Source organism: Orbicella faveolata, unplaced genomic scaffold, assembly GCF_042242905.1.
Source record: "Orbicella faveolata isolate gen_17 unplaced genomic scaffold, um_ofav_v1 contig_1, whole genome shotgun sequence".
Lineage (NCBI taxonomy): Eukaryota > Metazoa > Cnidaria > Anthozoa > Scleractinia > Merulinidae > Orbicella > Orbicella faveolata.
In genome coordinates this window covers 21,386,880-21,408,242 of record NW_028301536.1, presented here as the reverse complement: position 1 = coordinate 21,408,242, position 21,363 = coordinate 21,386,880, and the positions used below count along the sequence as shown (strand labels likewise).

Here is a 21,363-nt window from a genome sequence, read left to right as displayed (position 1 = left end):
ACGGCAACAGAGTCGATAGTGTTTTCCGGTAAATCCTTACGAAAGAAACCCTCACACCCTTTACAGCGCGCAATGTTTCCTTTGAGTTTTGTTAAAAAGTATGGGTGGTGACTGGGTGGAATGGGAGGTTTTGGTGGTAGTGGAAAACCTGGAGGTACAGCGACATGTGGATTAACGGATGCGGTTTGAATAGGTAGTGAATTTAAATATGGATAAGTGGGTGGCGGATATCTGCAAGATTGAGTAAGCCCAGAATGTTGTACGGGGGGAGCTGTAGGAACCGATAAAGAGGGTCGTATGGGTGGATGTAACGAGGCCGATGATAACGAGACGCTGCACGATGGTCCTTGGTCGGCTGTGATTTGTATTTGAGGAAGATGAGGTGTGCTTGATACAGACAGGGAACTTGGCGGCAAAGAAGAGCTATATATTTGAACGTCAGTTTTTGCTGGCCTTCGACGTCTTGGGGCGCTCGGCTTCCTTCCGGAAGCTTTTACGTTTACATCTAGCGTGGCAACAGCTGTTAAGTTGTTAGGTATCTTTTGTTTCAGATACCACTTGACAAATTCGTTCAAACTGTTTTGTTTTTCGGCGACACTAACAACATGCGCGCAAATCTTTTTAGGTTTGAAGTTTTTGCACGTGCAAGTTATTTTCCCATTGCTGGAAACTTGAACAAAGTTTGGCGCGTCACCAAATTCTGATAACACCGAGAATGCTTTTAAAGAATTATCTCTAGATGGGGCTGGAAGAATGGTATCCTCTCGTGAAAGAAGTCGCCCAGCTTTCTCCCATATGTGAATTGCAATGTGGCGATCAAGTTGATCTTGCACTGAAGACGCGGACAAGGAAAGATCGTTTTTAGTTGGTAAGTGTACTACTGTACTAGATCGTGCAGAAAACATGCGACCCTGGCTCTGATTATCTCTTTTTTTTTTTATTTATTTTTTTAATTTATTTTTTTATTTTTTTTAATAAAATTCCGAATTCCGAATTCCGAATTCCTGGTTTTCCAACCTACCGATGTGAATCTGCTTTTTCTTTAAAAGTTCAATTGTATTATGCCCCATGGGGTAATATTTCGCAAATGACGAAGCATTTCCAAACTGTAGGTTTGAAAAACTGTTTAACAAAGAATTCCTGCTTTAATGATTGCGTTTGATTAACATAATTGGACACTGCATCCAAACTCGACAAACATTTTGCCTGTCTTGAAATGCAAAGTGAAGAGCGCTATCCAAGGACCAAAAGTGCGAGTTAATTAGTTTCCGATATCAGGAGATAAGATGTTATCCCTGTTATCCTTATCACCACTTATCAGTAATCCTTGTTTTACTAAAATGAACAAGTCGGATAATACAGCAAATTGAGTTTGATCAAACACTTACATACTCAACAAATGTTTCACAGTTGCAATTATAATTAACATAAAATAACATTGTGAAAATATTATTAAAGAAAATTACTTTCATAATTTAAAAAAGAACACCAACTCGCCGATCGCAGGCCGCTCGCCGGTTATCTTCAAAGATCACAAATGTACATTGGATGTCCAGACTCTTAATTGATATCTGTCTGAAAAAGCGCACGTGCTGAATACCGTCATTTTGCTTCAATTAGCTAAGAGTAATGAGTCTTTCTATTTGATTCAACATGGGTTATACCGCTTTCGCTATAGCAGTTGCATTGGCATTATTTTTGCATAGTTCCGTGGCCTTAGATGATCGTGTAAATTCACAAGGAAACAGGAAGCCTTCTGTGTTACCAGACGACATTTATGAACCCGAAAACACATGTTACTCGTTGCGATAAAAGAACCCTTTTAATGAGATGACAGATGGTGCAACAGATCACGTGGTTTATGCAATAACAGTGAGTTGATTAATGACGCCTTTGATGACGTCAATGATGACGTGATTATAAACCATCTCATTTAAGTCCAAATGTTGTCACACTTAGGTGTTATTACATTTAAGGCCAAATGTTATTACATTTAGGAGTTTATTACATTTAAGGCCAAATGTTATTACATTTAGGAGTTTATTACATTTAAGGTCAGTTATTACATTTAGGTCTTCAACAACATGGGGGTAATATTAAGTTTTGGGGGTAATATTAAGTCATTAAGTTGGCTAAATTGGTCCTGTCAAGGCATTGGCACAATTCGCCAAAAGACAAAAGTTTGCATTGCTCGTGGAGCTGTAGATACATATGAGCTTTTACTTCAACCACGGCATGCTTTGTAAATACAAGGCAGTTTAATGTAACAATCGTGTTTGCATAACCTCACGCGGCCTGTCTGTTTGAGAAACTTAGACAAGTGGACATTTCTCGCAGGGAAGGAATGGCTGGCTGGATGACGCATCCGATTGAAACACTACCAACACTTGAATTCCACTCTGAAAAAAAAAATAATAATAATATAATTGTACGGCAACATACAAATATCTTACTTGCTATACGACTACTACTTACACTATTTTAAAAAATTACACATTTTTGCGGCAACATGCGAATGTTACTTACTAAACGATTACTACTTACGCTATTTAAGAGAGATCCTTGTAGCTCAAGTAAGACTGCAAAGTTGAGCATATATTTTTCATTCGATATTGTAAGGATTTGTAGTAGTACTGCGACGTAACTTTAAAAGAGGTGCTAAACGTTTCGCCTTCGAACAAAATCAAAAAGCATCCCCTGTTAATTATAGCCAGACAATTAACAACGTCACACTCTGAGTGTTTAGCGTTAGGGATTGCTTACTACTATAAAGGGAATTAGTCTTATGGAGATATGCCGATGTACTGTGCTTGAAGCGGCGTGACACGGTATTCTCCCTGAAAATGTCTTTGCAGTTTGTACGGATCACAAGTCAGTGGTAATTAAAAGTGTTCGACAATTTTTGTAAGTGTATGTTTAGGAATGGGTTTCGGAAGCATTTGGATTCGTTAGTGACAGCCTTGAATTGGTGAGAAAGAAGAGTGAAATCTAGGATCTAGGACCATCTAGTGTACTGGAACGCTCTGCAATTCTTCACCATGTTGGGACGGCAACATTACATATCACCATATAACCATTTATTATTATAAATACAGTCTTGGTCAATTTAAATGACAAATTATGACCACCCTTCCCCCCTATTTTAATGATGGAAAAAAAATGGGGCGTTTTGGTCTAGGCACGACTTCATCATTGTCATCATTGATTCGGAGAGAGGGGTGATTTTATTACTTATTTCATTCTGACCGAGAATCAGTCATAGTCAATTTAATTAAAAAATTAAGACCAACCCTCTCCCCATTTCAATGATGGAAAAAAATGGCCCGCTTTGGGGGGGGGGGGGGGGGGGTTATTTCTTATTTTATTCTGACCAAAATTGTAGCTGCATCTACTTCTATCATTATGACCATCTTGCGGTTCTGTCGCAGATAACTCAAGTTACTCATTCTCAGTGACACGGTGTCGCATAACAAACGTACCACGGCGATAACTCTTGCCTCCATCAATTTTAAATCACATATTCATGAAAAATGGTCTCGACCCCTCACCGATATAAGTCAAACGATTTTAAAAATAAATACTACTTAATGGCTAATCATGCTTGTGGCACCGCGACAGACCGAAGTTCTTCTCAATATTCCAACGATAGCTTGAGATGTTTGCATAAAAATTATTCATCATTTTGCAGCTATTGTTCTTGACAATCAGTGGGGATAGAGTGGAAATTCGCGGATGTTTTTTTCTAGAAGAAGTCAATCGTGATAACAACCAATTCATGCAACCACATTTCAGAAATATATTCATACAAAAACTACGAGTTGTAATAAGCTTTTTGACGGGTAGAGTGGATTCAAATCAGTGAGAATTCTCATCAGGCTGTGTTGTTGCCACGTAAATCAGACAACAGGTCCTAGCTCCTTAGGTCGTTTACTACTAACACTGAGGCGTTAAAAGAGTTTTTATGCCAACGCTTTCAAATAAAGTAGAATCGACGGACTGAAAATTCAGCAGTGCCTGTGTTATTACTACATATAACAGATATGTAGTTTTTACTATTTCTTTATTTATCTATTTGTTTTCTCAAAATGTTAATTCTAAACATCAGTTCAATATAACACGATATAAAATATTTTTTGCGCGATAAGTGTTTTAAAAAATATTTAAAACAAAATAGAATTAATTCAGGTAACATTCTCACCTGTGTTATTTCCAGAGATAATAGACATTTTGTGTTCAACTCCTTCTATTTCCAGTACTTTGAATTCTCTTCGGGTAAAACCTAAAAGTCCTTCAAGGTGGCGGAAGCACAAGGAGAATAAAAGAGATTTTTTTGTCATTTGTGTAGATATTAAATTATAAATTGTTAAGAGATATGGCGACAAAAAATAGCAGGTATGGCTAAAACAGTTATCCATCTGCCGACCTACATAACTGCACGTTCGCAAGAAAAAAAAAGCCGAATCGACGAACGACTGTAACATATGTTGAGCATCCCAGTAACTTGAGCAAAGACAATCGATACATTTCTTACCTTAAACTCATTATATTGGAATAAGATATCACAGCTGAATCAGAATAAAGGTCTGCTTGCTACTCTAAGGGCTAACAGGGATTATGATGTAGCTCCAGGAGGCCAATCACAACAGATATAATTATTTTTTGTAAAAAGGATTCTGCTTGTGGGATTAGTGGCATCAGCTCCAGGACCATTTCCTCAGTAAAACAAAAGTAACGTCTTCATGGCAAAACGTTGCTTATGGTAATATACTGTCGTAAGTTGATCAATCAACACCACATAGTTAAAGAACCTGCCACTATGACGCCAACCACTGGCGCAATTCCCATGTTCAGAGCCATTGTCTGGCGATGTGGTCTATCGAGCCGTTAATTAAGACTGAAAGATAATTTGGTAACTGGTGGCAAACGAGGGAAAAATGACCTGAGCTAAATACATGCATGACGTCACAGCAGCCATTTGGCCATTTTTGCTAAAAGAGTTTTATTCTTATAGAGACATCAGTTTTATTGCTTTGCAGACAGCTAGTCCGGACACCATACATGCAACTCTAATGAGCATAATTAACATTCGCCAAAGATAGGGAAACATTTTCAATGCTACTTAGTATTCAACTTCCACACCGGATCCTCTCCATTGCGACTCCAGAAAAAAAAAACCAACCACAAAAACCACGGCATTTCCCAAGTGTTAATATAAATAACTTGCCGATTTCTCCAAGACGCCGAGAAATAACATCCACAATTAAAACAATTCCTTCTATTGAAAAAAAAAGTCTGGAGGCATTGCAGAAACTGACTGCATGAAGGTCTCAGATAAAAACGGATTGATTATATCAAAGAAAGTATAGGCAACAATACTGAAATGGAATTTGGCATTTGAAGGTACTTCCAAGCGATTCAGTGTTATCACATTTCCGCCATCATTTTTCATGTAAGAGGCCCAAATCAGTTTAATGGAGATAGAAGATATAATCAAACACAAATGGCGGGATTAATGATCAATTATGACTATAGGCTTAATAGGATATGCAATGAGGAGAAACGTAAGTGGAAAAACAAAGACCGAATATGTGAAAAAAGGATACTTTTGATTCTCGACTGATGTTCAGTCTTTGTTGATAGCATAATACAAAACGATAACAGAACACAAAAGGGGAAAAAGAGAATAATGTACAGATAGTTAATGGATCTAGAAGTCACGTAGACTCCAGCCCAAAGCAGAAGGCTTTTATGTTCAGTAACCAACTGAAACTAATTCGATGTGACGGCTTCCAAACACATACACCAACACAAGGAATTGAAAAGGGGTAAATGGTACAATCTTATGAATGAATGAGGCAAGTTCCCTTGCAATGTCGAGCAATACAAAAGTTTAAAGTTACTGCTACTTACCAGAGCTGTGTGTCTTTCGTGAGATCAAATCAAATAAAGATCATATCTAAGAATTGGATATTTTTATCTGTAAGACGACAGATTAACCAGCACGCACAGCTTAGTCACGCACGATAAAGAGGCGGGAAATGATCCTTGTTCCCAGGTTTTTTGTTTTGCTGCCGAGGCATGGAAAAAATTCACAGGTTCGGCCTAGCTCCCTTCTTGAACTCCCTAAGTAATAAAAATACTGCACCAGGCAATTTATCACAGTCGTATTGATATCATAAGTATTATAATATTTGTCTGTAATATTGAACATTTTTTCTGTCTCTTACTAATTCAATTTGCAGGAGTCTGGTTAAAAAACGAATGAGGTAAACGAGGTCAAAGACTGAAAGAGCTAGGAGAACTTTTGGGTGATGAGAGTGCAAAATCGTTTTCAACGAAGATTTCCGAACGTAATCCACAGAATCTCAAAACGGCTCCCGAGTGTCACTCCAAGTGACCAAAGAGGTCCGAAGTTTTTGGAAGATCTATTTTCAAAAGTTACGGTACGAATCTTGTCAAAATCGCGAAGATTCTCTAGAGTTCTTAGGTGAACCATCGCATGTTATGGTCTCCTGGCCTGAGATATACGTCAGATTACAGTATTTGGGCTGGTTCAAGATCAAATGTTATCTGAATACACTTCATTCTAAGAGGATCTTTGTTATCACATTTCCGCCAACAATTTTATGTAAGAGGCTCATATCCGTTCATTTGAACGTGTTGTTGTTGTTTTTTTTTTTCAGAACAAATTGCACTCAAAATCACGTAGTATATATAAGAGGCCAATCTTCATAAAAAATATCGCAGTGAGTATGCAACGCGATGGTTCAAGCTGCTTAGAATATAATTGATAGAATATAGCAGGAGATAGGTACAAAACGTCCTGCGCTTTCACTAGCTATTAAGCGATACATTATTCGTTGCAATCTCTCAACATCGAAGGGAGCAGCTCACGGTGGAGGTCTTTCGGCCACGTAAAATGCGTGCTCAAAGTCAGGCTTACGTGACGAAAAATTTGATGCTTTGAGTGCTCGCTGGTTGATTGAAAGTAAAAATGTTTTATCTTATATCACAAAATCCAAGCTGACAGATGACGAACTTATGCAAATAGCCGAGTGCTAATTATCGCAGTCTTCAAAGTTACCCTTAACGTAAAGGACACCAGAAAGTAGCAATTTCAGTAATGACAAAGAAAACATCGACGACGGATGATGATACGATAAAGAAAGGAGAAAGATGGCAATGACTGGGGGATTCAGTTAGAATACCGGCATAACGAAGATCAACGAAGAACCAACTTCACTGGATAAATCCTGTGTGGCTTGGATTCTTAAAAAAAAAACCAGACAGTCAGACAAATGACCACACGTTGTGATAATTCTTACTAGCTCACCATGCAGTTGACAAATTCAATGGCAAAAGGCCGTGTTTTTAACAGGCAAAAGGACAAAGAGAAAACAAGGTTTTGACATCATACATTATACTCGTATTTACGATATTCCTTTTGTTATCGTTCTGAAACACGCGTGAAAAATGACTCGAACTTGGATTTGACCAGCGGTAAACCACTGCTATCTATCTAAAGTATCTTTCAGCATTATATAGTACGCATATAATTTATGCTTTCCGTATACCGCTCCGAGATGGCACCCAGTCCCTCACTGCTGCGCTGCCTGAGCTCTTTTTACTGGGCAACAAATGAGCACAACAAATTGAAAAAACATGGCTATAGGTGAAAGGTCCAAAGCCGCCTTTATTGAAACATGAAGTTTGATGATTAACGATTTTTAAAATGATTTTAATGATTAATTCTTGCACCTCAGAGGGGGGTTAAAATAACTATCATTGGCTCCTGCCCCAGAACAGTGCAACTTTGATTATGGTAATCAAACGCTGTGAGAGAAGGCATAAAAAAAAATTCTATTTACAGGAAGATATTTTATTTACGCTTTTGCAGAACAACCTTACTCGAAACACTGAGCTGTAGGCATGCAGGTTGACGTTATTGTCCAGGGCGAGAGATTTTCGCTGCTGCAGGTGTTTTTTGAAGATTTCTCAATTAAGGAAAAGCAAACTTACTCAAATTACCATGTGGAATGACTTAAGGATCAAAGTCTTCATCTGAACGACACCTTATTGAGAGAAAATTACTCGGCGCCCATTTCAGGCCAGATTTCTGCATTCGAATCAGTTTAATAAACACACATTTATAACTATAGTCGTCCTTCTAAGACGAAATTCTTTAATGGTGCCTTAAATAGTCTCCCTCGGCAGGAAACATTTTAAACCACGTCAGATAATTGTTTTCACAGCAAGTGTTTCGAGTAGAGAATCGATTGTACCCTTAATTTTTCAGAATACACCATGTCGCATGGGTCCAATCGACCAAATTCTCCAATTTGTCATTTACTTATTTATTTTCTCTTTTCATCTATATGTTTACATTGATTATGGCAAATGGTCCTGTCACGGACATTCGTATGAGAATATATTGAGAAAATATTTACACATGAAAACTTTTAGCAACGTGATTATGGAAAACAGCCGGTTTATCTTGATTAAAATTTAAAAAAGGAGAGACACCTCTCGCGATGCCATGACAATTTTAGAGTGTCCCCGCAGTCTAAACCTCTTTGTTAAGGGCCGCTTAGCAATTGCTTTGTTGAATTACCTTTGTTTTGGGTGCTTCAGGAATCATTGTCGCAATTTCTTGGTAAAATTAATTACGGATCTCTCCGTTTTTGCCGTGACTAATTTGAAATCTACTTACTCGCATAGAACAAGAAGTATTGTCGCATCAGTTAAAAGCAAAGCAAGCAATTTTTAAAACGAACACTTCAAGAGCCGGCGCAACAAAACTGGGCTCGATTTAGCCATGAATCAGAGTTTCTCCGGCCCTGAACGCCTCGAGCACCTTCTCAACTCAAGAAGTACTTCCACCATCGTTTTAGAATCTTCAATCGCCGTATTAATTTTTCTTGTGGCGGTGCCCGGCAATGTGCTTGTTCTTCTGGTTGTTTACAAGACGCCTAGACTACGAAATGCAGCTGGAATATTGATCACTTCGCTAGCGATCTCAGACATTGCCATGTTGCTCTTCGAATTCCCAATAACTTTTTCCGCCATGATCACTGGACGATGGCTTGGTGGTTTTTATCTTTGTCAAATCACAGGCTACGCAGTGCCTTTTCTCTGCAGCGCGTCGGTACAAACAATGGCCTTAATGGCACTTGATCGTCATTTTCGCATCGCTCATCCAGCGAGGCACCGAACCATATTCAGCGTAAGACGAACAAAGTTAATGGCACTTCTTGTGTGGCTGTGCGCGTCCACGGTTCAACTTCCTTACGTCGCAAATGGCGATATATATACTTTTCATCCGGGCAAAGGGATTTGTTTCGTCGAGTTTACACTCTCGGCGAAGGTCGGCATCATATATCTTGTCCTGCCTTCGATTGTTGTCCAGCACTTCTACATGAAAGTATTCCTAGCTCTGAGAGCCAACAGAAGACATGTTCAAACCCTGCGAGGGCTAACAAGCGACCCTCTCAGAATGACAATACAAGAAGTCAAGTTAACAAGAACTTTATTAGTGACCGTGCTCGCATATGCCATTTGTTGGACTCCAGTTATGATAACAGATTTGGTGGACATGGCTCTTGGAGGGTGGGCCCTTCCCCGTGGTGCCTATTTGATGTACTCAACTTGTGGTCTCGCGAGTTGTTGTATAAATCCCCTGGTGTACGGGACCATGAACAAAGTATTCCGTGACGAATACGTCAGATTGCTTGGACTACGTAACACTAAAAATCCTAGTAATTCTATAACTTCAGTTGTAAAGTAGCATTAACGTTTTGCGCAGTTAGAATGTTGCCTTACAAGGCTGTGGGAATGAAGATATAGATGGCATCAATCCATAAAATTTACTGAGCAGTAGCAATAAATTCATTTGATAAAACAAGAGGAAGTGAAGCCCTTAGACCTTTAAAGAGGGACAAAAGTTATGCCGCCGGTCTACGATTGTCCTCTCGATAGTACTTAATAGCGCTTTTTCACATGACGTCCATATTTATGTCCCAAAACAATGAAACAGGGGCCATGTCAGTGTCCTAAACCAATCCTATGGCAGTTCAACTCTTTTCTTATGTAAGCACTTTCTCTTGTTCCGATAAATTTGCATGGCTGCTGGCCACGTGAATGAAAACGCTCCATAATAACTGATTGTAAACGTTTTTCTTTACCAGGCATTGTATTTCTCTAGGTTTTGGTTGTCAGTTTCCGATAAACTTTTCTTTTCTATAATATAAGTAGTTGTTATTAGAATCTAAGTAAAGCTAGACATAAACGAGTTGATCAATGCATTCGTGATATTGTTTTTTTTGGTGCAAAGTCCCCGAAGGTCGAAGAACAATTTGTGAACTTCTTCCTTAGACTACACATAGCGACTACAGGTAGTCGGTAGATGGTGGAGAACAGATTTACCCTTACACCACTAACTACGTTAGCTGAACCTGAGAGCAAAATTTGGAAGTTCAACCAAATGCAACCACGAGCTAAAACCGTCTGATCCAATTTGAAAATGACAGCACCAACCAAACACGCCCAACTCGCAACGAATTGTCGATCACGAACAAAAGAACAGTTATGTGTTTGACAGGAAAATTTACCAATATGAGCACAGGTGCACACTATGCAAATTATTTTTAAGGTGGAAAATGTCATTAATTATTAAAAAACTGGGTTATTGGATAATGCAATTCAAAGGTTTTCATTGGCTTAGCCACAATGGAAAATGAGCAATCATGCTATGCTCAACATGGTAAGAGAACGCGTAATTCTTAGCGGCAACAATGCCGAAAAGATACTGTAGGCGTTGAAACCGTTATTCGATCGAAATTTATGTTTTCATGAATACACGTTTTTTCATGCTATCTTCGTCTACTGATCGCGTTGAAACATCGTGAACGTATTTAGATGGAGCAGTGGAATCCTATCTTCACCCATACTACCTTCCGATATTGTTACGTGCGCACTCGGTACGCTATTTAAATACTCCAACAGAACTGGCGTTTGGAAAACTCCCCAACTGATAACCTGGAACAGGGCTTGGAACGGCGTCAGAAAGTTACGATTAATACACTGGCTGATTCAACAAAAACAAGTTTTGGCTCCCACAGTTAAGTTACTTACGAGGTTGGCATAAACTGATAAAGCCAAGTAATGATTGTGAAGTCTTTACAAATACAACCACTGAATATTTGTTTTTAATCAGTAACACTGACATTTTACGTTATTGAAATTTCCTGTTATTTGGCTGGACTCGAAGTATATAAGAAGCGAAACTTGTGGCTTTCAAAGTTACAACGGACTTAGCCAAACTGATACGGTATTGCGCCAATGCAGTCGAGAAGTTTGGTTTGGAATTGAACGATGCATCCGCCCCGTGTCATCTGAAAAGGTAAATTAGATGTGGACAATTCGTCAGTAATCTGCCAGAAAGATATTGAAGCATACTTGCCATGTCACTTTTCGAGAAAGATTGCTCCGCAGTACCGCCACCAATATCACTGTCGTTCTTCACGGCGATCATTTCTATCGTCCTGTTCTTCTTTACAGTGCCGACAAACTTCTTAATCTGCTGGGCAGTGTACAAAGGACCACAAGAACTGCTCCGAAATGCGTTTAACTGCCTCGTGGTCAACTTGGCCTTTGCTGACCTTATTGTCGGACTTGTCGTGCTGACAATATCTACATATGTTCACCTGCTGGAAGGTTTAACAAATCATCCCAACTTACCAGTACTTCCAGTGGGTCACATATCATATTTCATATGCTGCACGGCGTCAACTTTCAGTCTTACAGCAATGGCTATCGATCGCTACATTGCCGTTGCTTACCCCGTCGTTTACAGAAACAAGATCACCCCTCGTGGTGCTGTCGCCGTCTCGATTTGCATTTGGTTTATTTCTATTTGCTTGCCCTTAGCTGTCTATTTCCAAATTGGCTTCATAAAATACGCTTTCGTTTTTGCCAATACAGCTATTGTTGCCACATTGCTGATCTTTTTCTTTTCGTACATCACAATTTATCGCAAGCTTCACGCACAGTTTCATATGTCTTCGCAACTCCAATCGGGAATGAATTCACACAGCGCTCAAATACGAGCACAAGAACATGAAAAGCGCCTGGCGAAGACATTCGTTCTCATTCTGGCGGCTTATCTCATCTGCTACACGCCTTCATGTGTAATAATCTACATCTTAAACTTCTGCCGCAGTTGTAGCTGCATAACAATCCATTGGTTTCGAGACCTTCAGTACGTTTTCATCTGGTTCAACTCCGTGCTCAATCCGTTTCTTTATTCCTGGCAAATTCCAAGCTTTAGAGACGCTGTTTTGGCAAGAATACCTTGGAAAAGAAGTGCAAGTCCAAACCAAGTATCCCCTGATGACCAATCGTTGGGAATGACCGACAGCAATTCTCTTCCGTCCCGAAGAGTTACGATTGGTAGAGTATAGAGGCTTTTTACTGTCATCGTAAAACACAGCAACAGATGAACATGCTGATTTGAAAAAAAAATGACTGCGATCGAAGTTAGCAATAATGTACAGGAAAAGAAACCAGGCGAGGTCGTTGGTATGGACGGATTAACAAGACTGAAATGTTGAATCTGAGGCCAACGGGACAAAAATCGAAACGATTTCTTTTTCGGGCCTGCATCTTTCCGACAAATGTTCCTAATTTCCTGTGTCATTGAAACTAGTACAGTGTTTGCATAGCGTACAAAATACTGAGACCAGTGTGCGTTTCTCTGAACGGCTCGAAAGTTTATGCTGGACAAGAGTTTTATGGGAAGTAACATGGGGGTAATATTAAGTATTGGGGGTAACATTAAGTCATTAAGTTGGCTAAATTGGTCCTGTCAAGGCATTGGCACAATTCGCCAAAAGACCAAAGTTTGCATTGCTCGTGGAGCTGTAGATACATATGAGCTTTTACTTCAGCCACGGCATGCTTTGTAAATACAAGGCAGTTTAATGTAACAATCGTGTTTGCATAACCTCACGCAGCCTGTCTGTTTGAGAAACTTAGACAAGTGGACAATTCTCGCAGGGAAGGAATATTTACCCTAGTCTGGCATCAAGCGCTTACAAACTGTGTCGATGGAAGTCTACAATATAAGATGACAACAGCACTCCCGTTCTATTGACATGCATGGACCAACAAAAATGTTTCCCACATAGAGGATTGGTAACGCGTACGCAGGAAATTTACTTCAGAAGATACAAATTAGGAGGACCACACTCATTAGTTAATTGTGACAGCTGTTCGTGATCCTGAGAAACAAAATAGACGTATATTGTTTACCTGTACAGTACCGTATCATCAGAGAAACGGATCAAGAAAATCTATGCTCTTTTCTTGTACAGATAGGATACTACAATGAAGAGTAAAATATTTGATCGAGAGAAAATCCTCAATTTCTCTTGATTTAACCTGCTTCCTTTTATAACAAAGCAGTACCACCAATCAAAAGGTTGCATGACATATGCGCCGATTAGAACGTAAATAAATCAGTTATTCCCACGCGGAAGCGGTTTTTACAGAGAAGCGACATCACGACTTGTCACTGAAGTTTCCTATCATAGTGGCAACTTAAATTAACTTTAGCGTCACTGAGACAAAATATGATTGGGTTTCAAAGGCACTTTAAAGTGATTTTAGAAATCGAACCAATCACATGTTTTTTTACTTTCTTATCATACTCCCACTTTGTATTTACAGTTCCTGAAAACAGGCTCGTAGAGCAAGTATAAATCAGTTTATTGAGAACTTGATCTTTGAATAATGCAATTCAAGAGTTTTCATTGGCTTAGCCATCATTGTATATGAGAATTGTACCATTCTCTAAGCGTGCGGATAATATTTTGGGGCGATTTTGTTTTTATTTTATTTTAGTTTTCCATATTTGGGGTCGTTTTCAATGAAAAAATATATTTCACTCACATTTGTTGGGTGGGCGAAGCTCACAGTGAGTCGGCAGCTGACTGAGAACGAGAGTCACGTGGTCCAAACGAATTCTACTACGAAGATTGGGCGCTAGTTTAGAACTTATAGATGAGAAGATTGGGTACTAGTTGGCTGGTTTGAGTGGATAATCGGTAATTTAGCTTTCGTAAGAGTATTGGCCTCGAGTACTACGTGGAGTCAAGCTGTTTGTAATGTAAGGTTGTAATTTACAGCATGTGTTTCTCCTTTTAAATGTGATGAAATGAATGTAACGTAATAATGAAAATAATAATAAATTATGGGTCCTGATTATATATGTAGAAAAAATGAATGACCACTGACGAATCACCACGAATAACCAGTGGCCATGAATGACTATGAATGGTCACTCTTGGTCATTCATGGACATTCGCAGCTATTTATGGTCACTCGTGGCCGATCGCGGTCATTCGTGTGTACTTTTAGACACGCTTACCATTCCCCGGTTATTTTGATAAATAAACTAGTACAGTAGAATCCCGATTTTTCAAACCTCCATGGGAAAATTGGTTCGAGAAATCGAGGGTAAAATTACAGTGTTCGACTGAGGAGAGGGAAACGACTTCTGATTCGGCAGGTTCGAAAAAATGAGGGTTGGAGAAATCGGGATTCCACTCTCATTGCTTATCGGTTACATGAAAATTTGCATTTATAATAGAACACGATCTTGTCTGTTCCATGTTTCCATCAGATATCTAACTTTGTCTTATTCATCTGCATTGAAAAACCAGGCGCACCTTTCGTGGGTTTTCGAGAAAACAAGAGTATTATGTTGTGTATTTTTGCGATGAAAACAAATGTATCAAATTACAGACGTTGGCGTAAAAAAGTAAACTATCACGTTTGCTTCTTTAATGTCTCAGAATGAATTCAAAATTAACGAAAAAGAAGGAAAATACCGCGGTAAAATTGAAATCTGTCCTGATTAGCAAAGTGGGAGTGAGCTGCAGGGGTGGGGACCTGTACCTGCATAGCACATGACCACCATATGTCGGTGCTGAACATCACACCCTAAATAATCTGATATTGCCTCACAAGTTCTTATCTGTTACATCTTAGACGGAGATTGCAATAAATAAGTATAAGTTGGAAACTAAACCATGGCGAGGTCTGAAGGAAACTAGCTTAACAGACCTTATGAATCTTGATTGCAATCTAAATTACGGCATCCGAAAACGTTAGAAAAGAAAACCGTGATACACTCGTTTTAAAAGACCTTGGAAGGGGCGGAGAAAAACAGGCAAAGTTTCCGGATGCATGTGACTTTGTCACGTTTCAAGGGAACAGAAATGTAACCAGGCCTTTGTGCCATGGCTCGTTTGCGCTGTATGCCACTGTTGTCTGCCTGGCTTTAGGTATTTATGACAGACATGAATAACTGAGATGATAATTTAATAACTGTGAGAAAGGACATTTAACATGTACTACCTAAACTTTCCAGCTCAGAGAACTGACCGCTGTAAAGTAACAAATTTGTCAGTAGAAAATGGTATCACATGACTTTTCGGTAACCTTTTTGTGCGTGGGAAAGCTGAAAGCTGAAACCACGGAGATAATATTAAAGGAGTCATTTAGACCGATTTTCTTCTATTTAGAGTTCTACAAGCCTTCTCATCACGCTACACGTTGCACCAAGTTGTTATGTTTCTGCAAGGGTTTTTTTTTATTGAAAGTCACTTGAAACAGTATGGTTAAAACTACGTCTTCAACCTCAGCTAGCATCAATAACCGAAGTCTTCTCGTGAACAAAACGCTTTCACAGGTACATCTAGAGAGCGAGGACGAACAGCAAACAATTACTGTTGCAATTACCCTTCTTCTCCTAATTTCATTTCTAGGATCGATTGCGAATTTCCTTGTTTTGAAAGCGATATTCAGCCAGAAAAGACGAAAGCTGCACGAGTATCTCATGTTGAACCTAGTTGCCACTGATGCAGGGACATGTCTCGTGGGTATTCCGCTCGATGTCGCAGAGCAGGTGATTGGCAAATTTCCTTACGGAGTTGCTCTTTGTCATGTTATTTACCCGTTTCAGTCCGCGCTAGTCTATTCATCCGTTATGACACTGTTATTCATGTGCGTAGAACGCTATAGATTGATTGTAACACCGCTGAAGCCAAGATTACGCGTAAAAACTGGATTAACAATCATTGCAGCGATATGGCTGTTATCGTGCCTCATGGTCCTTCCTCTATCTCTTGCCCTGAGGCTCAAAGGATCTTATTGCATCGAGGAATGGCCGAACGCTTACAGTGGGAAAGTGTTTACCCTCACTATCTTTACTCTACTTTACCTAATACCACTGGTTATCATGACCTTCCTCTACGCTTTTATGATCGATGTATTAACCAAGGACACTGCGTCTTTAAAACGGCGGTGGAAAAGAAAAGGCAGGACGATTTCCCAGGAATCGGTCTATGTGCGAATGGAGAGAAACTTCACAATTGTCAAAGTGTTTGTCATTGCTGTAGTCGTGTTTGCAGTGTGCATGTTACCAACACATATCACTTGGCTGTGGCACGATTTTGGAAGCGGTTCTGAAAGACCCGAGTTATTTGGTAACGTGGCAACGTTTAGCAACATTCTTATGTATGCTAATTCTGTTTTCAACCCCGTTATTTTTGGATCCATGATGATCGATGCTAAAACACTTGTAAAACTTTGCAGAAGTTTGCTTTGCTGCCGTTGCGGACGAAATAATAGAGACCCCAAGCAAGTTTTTGCTCTTAAAGTTCGCTCTCCTTCGATGTCAGCTCAGTTGCAAAGGGGATCATTCTGTTTGTCGCTGTCTAAAGCTTCGGAGATCTTCAACAGTGGAAATAATGAAACAGTCAGAGCGACGAAAATAACTGTAAAGAACACCGATCAATGGTAAAGCTAAAACACTGAGCTGACGTGATTCAGCGTGGTAGACTAGAACTTTCAAAACGTGATCTACTTTGATTTGACAAATTAATTGAGAGTAATTAATTAGATTGGTTTACCATAAAATTTATTACGCTGCACGTTTCGTGAAGTGGTCGAGATCAAAAACGCTATCATTAGGGTCATCTGTTCCAGCGTTCTATCGTCCTTTATGTTGTTTTTCCACTCTTAAATGACAGATCCTTTTTGAGTGGTATAAAGCCATATGTAAATAAACACAAAGCGTTTGTAATAAGTATGTATTTAGTGCATTATCAGCTGATGAAAGAACATATTCTAGCTTATTCTCAGTCAATGGAGTGTGCTTGGCACTTCAAGTGTCAAACACCACGTCTCGGTCATGCAACTTTCCAAATGTTAGCCTTGTTCATTGAAAACTAACAAAGAAATCGAATGATGGATCATGACTGTATTATGCATTGCAAGGCCATCAAATTTAAGAGATTTTGAATTGCAGAGGTCTTATTAAGTCCGGTTTAGCGGTGATCCTTTGCTACCCCTGTAGGTACATAATTGCAGGGTCAATAGGGTCGAGTTCCTTTATAGGCGATTACCTTACAATAATGATGGTCTTAAAATAACCTGAAACGTCTAAATATATCGTATTTGAAACGATACAAAAACGCATTGAGTGAAAAATAAATGGCCACAAAAGAACGATAGGTGTGTGGGATTGATAACCTGACTCATTGACATATTTTGGAAAAATCGTAATTTGGTTTGAACCAAACTTCACAATGACTCTGTTTGCAAAGTGCTCTGACACGTTTTCATTTACATCCACAGCACTGTCTTTGCTACGTGTTGTTACTACTGGTTAGGAAATGTTTGTTCGCTTGTTTGTTATTGATAGTTATTGTTACGACTTTAAACCAGAAGCTTCTAATCCTATAAGGATTTAATATATATTGTACTACGTGTATTTCTATTTTATCTGTTTATCATCCTATAAAAATAGCGTGACCTATCTCCCATTCAGTGAGCTCATCGTGATAATAAGTTTAGAGCCACTTGATCTATCCTGACCTTACCAACAGCGGCACGGATTATCTCTTAATTATTACTTCCTTGACCACTTACAGTATCAGCTTGCAGTCTCTCTGACAATAAATATCAGCAGATCTAATTCCCAGACTAACACGAGTCCCTGCGACTCTTTTAAGGTATCATGGTAGGTAGATTGACAGTGTTTGGAAATCGCGCTCTTACGCAAGCGCTTTGAAAGAAACCCCATCAACCTATACATTTTCTAAAAGTTTAATAGTTACAGAATACAATCGTATCTTTTTGAAAAAGTTATTGTCGCATTGATATTAAAATAAATAACCAGAAACACTGCATCGCTCAAACTGGTTCGCTTCCGCGCGTGAATTATCGGAGCGGCGCGATTTACATGTTTTCTCACACATCACCCTCAAAGAGGGTGTCTGCGATTTTCCATGTGTGGTCTGTTTTTAGCTCTACACCCTCCTAAACTTTGATATTTTCAATACGGACGTTTCCGTCTACTAAAGAGGCCATAACTTTGGAACGGAAGCGAAATTAAACAAAGCCCGACAACCTTTTTTGAAGGAGGTATCCTGGAACATACCTGCCGATTTTCAGCCAATTCCATCGGAAGACACGCGTAAACGAACTAAAAATGTTCATTCTTATATGCAGTTTTATTTTATCGAGAAAAAGACGAAAAACCTTTTATGACATTGTATGAATAGGTGTTTTAAAAAATCCCCTCCGCACTGACAGATGTCGGCATGGGTTAGTTTACCACAACAATGGGTTATGACAACTTGAAATAAACAGACGACTTCAATTCTGGCGCGGAAACCCGTGGCAGTGAGATCGTCCGAGAAGCGACAAACTACAAGTTTAACTGCCGTAATTTCTTTTACTTAGAAGATTTCGTAGATGGCATTGGTATTATGTTGCTTAAGTTTAGGCTTCTTCGTTCTCCAGACATTTTTTGAAACCATGCCTCCTGAAGCCAAAAAGAGGAAATCTCGAGATCTACATTGTCTACATCCACATCTGCGCTTGACTCTCTCATTGTGGAAGTTTCGGAATCGCGTCCGTTCTACAGCAATTTCGTGCGACTAGCACTTGTTGTATTTTGTCCTTTAGCTTCATTGGCAGGACTAGTGTCCTCGAGTTCCTTCAACCATTCTTCTTGGTTACAGTGTGACCCACGCTCGCTCAGAGCCAAAAATCTTGTTCGACGCTGAACCAGATTTTCGCCTCTTGGGCTTCTTCGAAGACGAAAATTGGCAAGAAGTTTTCGTCCTGACATAAAGAAAATTTGACAAGAACGAAAGCTAACTTGCGATGAAACAACCAGATCGAGAACAGTTCGCGTGCACAAATTAAACATCACACCACAATAGGCCCTTTGCACGATCCGGTCACATGGTACGGAATAAATTATGCTGGGACGCAAGTTACTCAGTGGGACTTCCAAACACGTAAGGGCCAAACCACACCCCTAATGTTTCATGAAGGTTATATTTGCTTGGTTTATATATTTCTGAACCAAGTTTGGCAGATGGGCTTTCTTTGTTCCCCAGTTTATTTTAATTTAGAAGTTGCGACAAAATGTCGGATTATGACGTCATAATTGATGACGTCACCAAAATGTACTATAATTTTTTGTAAAATCTGATGTAAAGATTATGTCATTGGAAAGGCCTTGACTTGAGGAGTAAAATGCCGAAAACCGTTTTTTGCTATGATGATTATTTTTTGAGATATGGTAAATGAAATATTTTTTTTGCTGTCCCCCCCGGAATTTGCTTAACCATACTGTCCTTCGTAAGTCAGTCTCTCTGGTTTATTTTTTTCAGTTTTTTTCTAGGAAGGCTAATAATCTAGCAAAATAGAAAGCTTGATGTTGTCAAAAATCGTATGGTTTTAGAAATTTGATTTTCGGCTTTGTTAGGATGGTGTTAACAGTAAAAAAACGGGTGACGTCACAGGTTATGACGTAACAAAACTAATTTTAACGCAACAACACTAGAGGGATAATTTTTTATCCCGATTTTCTTCTTTATTTTTGCTTTAGTAATCTGACACATCACATGTGCAACATAGCTCCATTTTCTGGAACAAAATTACGGCTCCAATTTGGGGATTTTTCTCAAGGGGGGGACCCCATATTTTGCGGAGTTATTTTTCATATTTAAAAATGCCATATTTCATTTAATTTTTGTGATATGGACAAAATTATTTCAGGTTTCAGCTCCCCTTGATGTGCTCTTTCGAACACGTAAAAAATATGCATATTGAAAACTTCAAAAGTGGCAAAAAACAAGACGTCATCACTGTGACGTCACAACTTTGACATTTACTGACATTTTTCACGTAAATATAATTGGCATTAGGTCTCCTGCTCATCTGCCAAGTTTGGTGTAGAAAGAGTCAATACTTTTTAAGTAATGCGAAATAATGTCAAATATCCAAGAACTGACGAAACATTTGGGGGGTGGTTTGGCCCCTACGTGAAACAAAGGAACTCGTACCAGTCCAGCCCGACTTTCCTTTGTTTTAGAAGTCCCACTGTGAAACTTGCGTCCTAGCATAATTTATTCCGTGCCATGTGACCGGGTCATGCAAAGGGCCTATTCGCATTACATGTGACAACTGGCGGTGAATTTTAATTAGAGGTGTCAACGCGCCGCAAGGGGTTCATGATATTCAAAAATAGTTTTTTTCTTTATCTTAAAAAGTAAAAAAGCCTTTCCCCTCATTCTTTTTGCAAAATATTTATCTCAGTCTTCTCAATTTGAACAGCCAGAAAAAGATTTTTCGCATTTTTCGTAAAAATCCACCTACCATGATACCTTAAAAGTATCACGGATGCTTGCTCCCCAAAACGACACTAGTTTGATTCTCGATCTGTAGGTGTTGCTCGATTTCTTTTTAATCCACATCGAACGCCTTCTACTTGTAAAGTCAGAAGCATATCACTAGGTGATATGCTTCTGGATAAGTTCAATGCTCAACGTAGCTGCAACCAGGAGGATTTTAAAGTTAAACAACCGAAAAAGTGCGACGACGGTCCGCAGTACTACCATATAGGGAGTCTTCACCCTCCCATCCCCCAAATCCAGACTGACAGTATGTCAGATGAGGAAATTTTTGTTTACGTTACGCTTGCCGTTTTCGTGGTGTACTTAAATAAGTTTGAATACTAAATTTCCCTGCTGTTGTTTGCAACACATTTTCCGCTTTAATTTTAGAATACAAAAGCAAAAACCGACACAACGTAGGATGATTTTTTGAAGGTGTACGATATTTCGGCTAGCCAAACCAGCCTTCTTCAGGTAGAATGAAAATTTTACATTGCGACGTGTTTTTGTGTGGTCGATAATACTTTTACGTATTTCCAGTATTACGAAAATATCTGCCACATAAAAACACGTCCCAATGTAAAATTTTCATTGTACCTTCATTTAA

The 21,363-nt window shown here is 39.1% G+C and overlaps 3 protein-coding genes and 1 long non-coding RNA gene across 5 annotated transcripts; 3 read left to right on the top strand and 1 right to left on the bottom strand.

Annotated features, from left to right (window-relative positions):
• Nucleotides 1-1,803: 1,803 nt before the first annotated feature.
• LOC149118384 (uncharacterized) lies at nt 1,804-6,081 on the bottom strand. Of its 2 annotated transcripts, none has more exons than XR_016208941.1 (3): nt 5,911-6,081; nt 4,199-4,288; nt 1,804-2,399 (listed from the first exon to the last, which is right to left on the bottom strand). It is a non-coding gene; the product is annotated as an uncharacterized LOC149118384 (long non-coding RNA). The 2 variants fall into 2 exon arrangements; XR_016208940.1 differs by lacking the exon at nt 5,911-6,081 and adding an exon at nt 4,532-5,427.
• A 2,301-nt stretch (nt 6,082-8,382) lies between these two features.
• On the top strand, nt 8,383-10,299 carry LOC149118383 (melatonin receptor type 1A-like). Its single transcript, XM_089295319.1, has one exon. It carries the CDS (start codon nt 8,816-8,818, stop codon nt 9,782-9,784), a length of 969 nt encoding a protein of 322 aa, XP_089151445.1. The 5' UTR covers nt 8,383-8,815; the 3' UTR covers nt 9,785-10,299.
• A 451-nt stretch (nt 10,300-10,750) lies between these two features.
• LOC110044785 (adenosine receptor A1-like) lies at nt 10,751-14,260 on the top strand. Its single transcript, XM_089295314.1, has one exon. It carries the CDS (start codon nt 11,460-11,462, stop codon nt 12,456-12,458), a length of 999 nt encoding a protein of 332 aa, XP_089151440.1. The 5' UTR covers nt 10,751-11,459; the 3' UTR covers nt 12,459-14,260.
• A 1,169-nt stretch (nt 14,261-15,429) lies between these two features.
• On the top strand, nt 15,430-17,571 carry LOC110044784 (galanin receptor type 1-like). Its single transcript, XM_020750371.2, has one exon. It carries the CDS (start codon nt 15,677-15,679, stop codon nt 16,862-16,864), a length of 1,188 nt encoding a protein of 395 aa, XP_020606030.2. The 5' UTR covers nt 15,430-15,676; the 3' UTR covers nt 16,865-17,571.
• The last annotated feature ends 3,792 nt before the right edge of the window (nt 17,572-21,363 follow it).